Source organism: Aplysia californica, unplaced genomic scaffold (assembly GCF_000002075.1).
Source record: "Aplysia californica isolate F4 #8 unplaced genomic scaffold, AplCal3.0 scaffold00128, whole genome shotgun sequence".
NCBI classification, from domain to species: Eukaryota; Metazoa; Mollusca; class Gastropoda; order Aplysiida; family Aplysiidae; genus Aplysia; species Aplysia californica.
In genome coordinates, this window is record NW_004797398.1 from 1,212,480 (window position 1) to 1,218,048 (window position 5,569).

Here is a 5,569-nt window from a genome sequence, read left to right on the forward strand (position 1 = left end):
GGGGGGGGAAACAAAACTGGAAGATGTGTTTGTAGCATGCTCGAGACTAGGCCACAGTCATAAAAATTAAACAATATTTAACTCTACAGTGCAAACTTATTGTACATCAGTGGACTTATTAACTGATTAACTTCTAGATAATATCTTGCTTGACTTTATATGTTACTCAGATTATTGTTTTGAACAAAATACTTTTCTGGCCTGCTTTCGGCATTTTTAATAAATCCAGCCTACTTTGAAAAATATTTGGTTACCCTTGCTGTACAATATTGAACTCACCGTCAGAGTCTTTCCACCCCCCCCCTGGCAGTGCCTCTGACTATAGTGTGTTTAGGCCATTCCCAAAGAGGGGACATTTCTCGTTCAAGCATAGTAGAATTGTAAATGGGCTGACTCATGACACGCTCATAACTGTGCCTGATCTACAACAGGGAACTGCTGCTTTTTCTTTCCTGATCTTTACTATTGTCATTTTCCTCTGCTTCTCTTGTCTGTTTGTCACACTCTTGTGACCTGCTATTTCCGGGGTGCCTTGATAGTCGAAGCAGATTTTGTGCTGTTGAGGCTAGAGAGGTGAGCGGAGTAAGTCTGATTCCCTGTAAAGACTTCTCTCTTGACACCCACCCCTTGGTGCTCATATGACCTTATGCAGTTGCGAGCGCCGTAAAACACTCTAGTAAAACTAACTAAAGAGTCTTTCCATGATAGTTGAAAAGGAAACATTTAGGTGTGCAGGTGAGTTAACTGAATGCTGTTTTAATTCATACAAATTTGGACAGGTTCTAAAGAGGAAGGGAAATTAATGTCCTTGAAGGGTACTCAGGTCAGTGTAAGACCTGAACTGTTAAAGTCTTTTTTGTATGATCTGGATTCTCCATTGTTACTTAGCTAATGTGATGATATTGCAGTACCATAAAGTCAAGTGTACTTTTTTGTTGTTTTTTTCAGTACATTTTTAAGGATACAGACTTCAGTAAACCGTTTTTCACAACTTATGTGAAGACTGTGATGTTCGCAATGTATCTTATTGGCTTTCTGGTATGGAGACCGTGGAGAGTTCAATGTTACCGCAAAAAGGTGAGGACACCATTTCAGAACTTGATGGAATCTATCTTATTTAGGCTTCATTCTTTTCACAACATATTTGAAAGTATGCTAAGAAGAATTTCTTTTGTGTTAGAGGCACTTTTCGGAAATTGTTTTTTTTTAAAGGCCAGATGCATAGTCATGCTTAATCCAAAACTTTTTCATATTCTAAGACATGACACTGTATACTTCACACATGCCGTCTTAACTCATTGATTTCCACGGATTGATGATTTTTTTTTTTCAAACTCGACTCGACTGACGTTCTACTGCTTTACCAACATGTGCTTCACTGAAAACAAAGAACAACATTGACAAAATTTCATTGACAAAAAGACAAAGGAGAGTAGCTTCCCACAGAGAAGCCTTACACAAAGTTTTGTTGCATTCAAGATGAGAAATTGGCGTGTACCGCGTTTCATCACACTGGCTCAGGCTGCTGGGTGCGGTCGCTCTTCATTTTGCAAAGAAGCTTGGGCTGTTAGGAGGGGCCGCTTGGGTTTAAGGACTTTAAGGAAGTGCAGCGTTATTAAAACAGAATAGGATTCTTGTTTTTTTCTGAATTATTTTTCTTTTATAGAGAGATTAAATATATGGCACAAAGTTCCAGGTAAAATTTTGAAAACGACGTTGCACTGCTATTTAAAGACTTTTTTAAAAACATGTGCCAAGCCTCTGTACATCCTAGTAGATCTAGTACTATCATTATCAAGTGAATTATATGGAAACACATAATATTTACCGTTTCCATGAGGAAAATAATCTATATTCAATAGCCCTAAGAGTTGTTACCTTCAATTTAATTCTCAGAGATAGTATTTGCTGTTGATGTTAATGTTCTTTGTTTGTACCTTCGTATAACATTTTGTCTGTTTACTCTGTCTTAAACGAGTTCAGTGAAATTGGGAATCTGGTTTTCTTTTTGAAGGAGAGCAAAATTATGGGATTGAGCTAGTTGACTTAAATTTGGTGTGACAAGTATGCTCTTTTTATTGAAGCTGAATTGTCATTTAATTTTCATATTTGCTTTTTTGGGGGTTTATATTCTAGGTCTTTTATCAACAGTAGAATTGCCTATTAGACTTGACTTATGTCTCAGTCATTATTTAATTTTTCAATTTAAAAAAAATTGTTTTTACATCCTTTGAATTCCTTCAAATTTTATTGTGCTTCGTTTGTTTAGCTTTTCTTTTGTGATATGAAAATATATTATTTTGTAAATTGTCTTTATGATCATTTCATTTTTTGGTGAGTTCTTTTTCTTTGTTGTGATGAAATTTAAGAAATTATGAAGGTCCTAATTTTTATTACCAGAAACTTAATTAATACTTACCTTTGAATTGCTCCTCAGATTTTCTCAGAGGAGACCACACCAATCTCTCCTCCAGTAGAAGCAGATGCTATGATTGTAAGTTCATAATTTCTTCATGTTGTGTGAAAGTTTATTTCAAATTAAAGGATTGGAACAAAAACAAAACAAGATTGGAAGGAAAACAGGAAAACGGGGTTAGGAGGGGAGTTTGGGGGGGGGGGAGTGACAGCGATTGGCTGTGAAGATTTTATTTTCCATACTTTTCTTTAGTGAACTTTTTATCTTTCCTGCAACATATAGTAGTCTCTGTTTGAGATCTCGTTCTCATGAATTAGGAAAAAGTGAATGATTTGCAAACCATCTTCTCTAGATTAATGCAGCAAGTATCCCATGCCAGGAAAATTTAATCTCTCTGTTAAAGCAGGCTTGCCAACTGTTCCGAATTTCCCACTACTGCCCTGGATTTGGCTGTCGGGAATCGGAATCTCAGGAGACATTGAAACCTCCACCACTTCGGTGTGCCAAATTTCCAACATTTTTTCTAATGTTTGTCGGCTTTTGCTTTTTCTCAAAATCGCACACAATACTGTGACGACAAAAAAGCAGGCGGGGGTGGGATAAGATTCCATTCAGTGTCAGTGACGCAGTTAAGAAGCTGGTAAATGAACATCTTTACTGTGACCATCTATAACCTTATCACATACACTACACGAAAATCAGGCCAGTAGATGTCATTTTGTTCTCTATTATGCAATCTGATATAATATTGCGTGTCCCTGATTAGGTTTTGAAAAAGTTGGCAATCCTGTTAATGTTTACATCAGCATCAGCTGCTCCAATGAGACTGTGCTGAAGGAACAGAATGTTTTGGTACTGAGTGAAGAGTTGTGGATTGGCTTGACAAATCTGGTTTGTCTAAACATACTGTTATTCTTCATTCTTGAGTCTTGAAACAAAGATGCTAAAGGGGGGGGGGGGGTGGAGGTGAGGGTGTGTGTGGCACCTGAAGGCTATCTCGCTTAATAGTGGATCAAATGTTACCAAATTTCACATATATAACAAGCATAGTAAGGAATCTTTAAAATCCAAATCAAATTTTAGATAAAAAAACTGGTTCCATGGATATGGTGGCCATATTGGATTTTGTTGACAAGTCTTGCGTGATTAATGCCGCTCTAATGGAAATATATTGGGTTTTTTGCGTGCATCCTGGCAAACAATAGATCTTTAAATCTAAGGGATTAATTTTTCCTAAATGTGTTAGAACATTTTTAATGAATTTTTTTGTGGGGTAGTATTCACATTTTAAACACCACCAACAAAAAACTATACCATACATCAAAAATTCATCACTCAAATGTTTAGTATTACATCTTTTCTTCATTTTGTGAAAATTTCATGAAGATTGAATGACAAATGGTGGAGTTATTTTAAAAAGTATATAGAAAAACCACGTTTCGAGAAATTGGGCAATAAAGAAAATTAAAGATAGACTTTATAAGGAAATGGTAGTGACAAACATGTCCGGTATGGGAAGAAATAAGGCTTTAGGGGGTTCTTAATTAATGAAATAGTTTTAAGAGAGGCTGAAGAAACTAAAAATGCCTACAACTTAAAATTCATAGCTTTGAGCCGAATCGGGACTATTGGGGTTCCGCTCCCCCCTTAAGGCGTACATTTTCTTGCTCTTCATGATTTCTGATAGGAACAACACAACAAATACTAGTTTACTTGTCTCTGGTGTAAAAAGTACCCAGACGGACTTAAGTGGATTGTTTGAGACACCAACAATAAATTGCAATGTCTTATGCTCTTGCTTATCATTAATGTGTGTTTAGTTTAACCTTTTTACTGACCACATTTCAGGGATCTCCAATCTATGTACCTGTCAAGTATGAACACTACGATAGTCACACCAGTGGGGGAGAGTCCGACGATGCCAGCAGTAAGAAACTTACTATTTTTGTGAAACAAAATGGATCAGGCAATGATTTTTAGAAGGGAAAGAGGAACTTTTGAAAAAGACATTGATTCTTTGTTGTGAAGTTAGACGGGTCCAGCAGTTTTTTCAAGAAAGATGAAGTAAGAAGACAAGAAACCATTTTCTTCGTAGACTTTCATCATCATCAATGCCTTTCACCTCTGGCAGGGTATAGGCCACATACAAGCTCCTTCCGTTTAGCTCTGTCCTTTAATTTTTTCTGTGAAATAAAATGGATCAGGCAATGATTTTTAGAAGGGAAGGAGGAACTTTTAAAAAGTAACATTGATTCTGTGTTGTGAAGTTAAAAAGTTCCAGCAGTTTTGTTTTTTCAAGAAAGATGAAGTAAGAAGACAAGAAACCATTTTCAGACTTTAGAAGAAAAGAATAAGGAATAAGTAACAGGTGTTCCTGAAAAATTGTTAATTGTCTCGTTCTTGAAGGAAAGGAGTTTGAATTGTACTGATTCAGGTTGGTTGCTCCTAGAGTATAGGAACAGAGTTCATGCCCTTTTTCGTGATACAAGTTTTATTTAGTTTATATTCATTGTGCTCCTTAGGTCTTATTAATCATTTTGTTTGCCCTTTTCTTTTTTCACAGCTGGGGGTAGCTCTAAGTCTGTGCGGTTCAGCAACCTATCTGAAGTGCGCCAACTTTCAGGTATGCTGGAACAGCTGATAGAAATCAGTGTCTCTGGGACATAATATCATGTCAATAGTCCGAGAAAAAAAGCACTAAATTATAAGTTCATAATATTATTGTCACTGGGAACCTTAATGTGATTAGTGGAAAGTATGAAAAACTAATGTATTGAAAATGATAATGATATAATGGTATGAGAAATGTTGGCTAAGTATTCACTGATTTAGGCCCAAGTTGCTGCTTTTGAAACAAAAAGTCCTTAAAAATTGGGGTCTACGGACTCTACGGTTGACCAATCTTAGATTAGTAGTTGTCAATTTTTATTTAAAAAACTTTAAAAAAAAAAAAAATTTCACCCCATTAGGAAAGTATTAAAATAGCTACGCGTAATTTTTGCTTTTGATCATGTAAAAGATTGTATTTGATAAACCTTGTCCTGCAGAAATGTAAGGTGGTTCTAACACCATTTATCTTTCAAAGTGATAACTTTTCTGAGTTCATTGACTTGAATATAATTTTTAGGAAAAGAGGAGGGGGAGAGTGGGGGG

The 5,569-nt window shown here is 36.1% G+C and overlaps 1 protein-coding gene across 1 annotated transcript in view; it reads left to right on the plus strand.

The window, feature by feature from the left end:
* The window catches only part of LOC101849283 (solute carrier family 35 member F5), a gene marked incomplete in the record, with an annotated part of 30,917 nt that overhangs the window by 6,456 nt on the left and 18,892 nt on the right, over positions 1 to 5,569 (plus strand). The window contains 3 exon segments of the mRNA XM_013081388.2: positions 949 to 1,077; positions 2,438 to 2,494; positions 4,265 to 4,343. Coding sequence (XP_012936842.1) covers positions 949 to 1,077; positions 2,438 to 2,494; positions 4,265 to 4,343 — 265 coding nt within the window.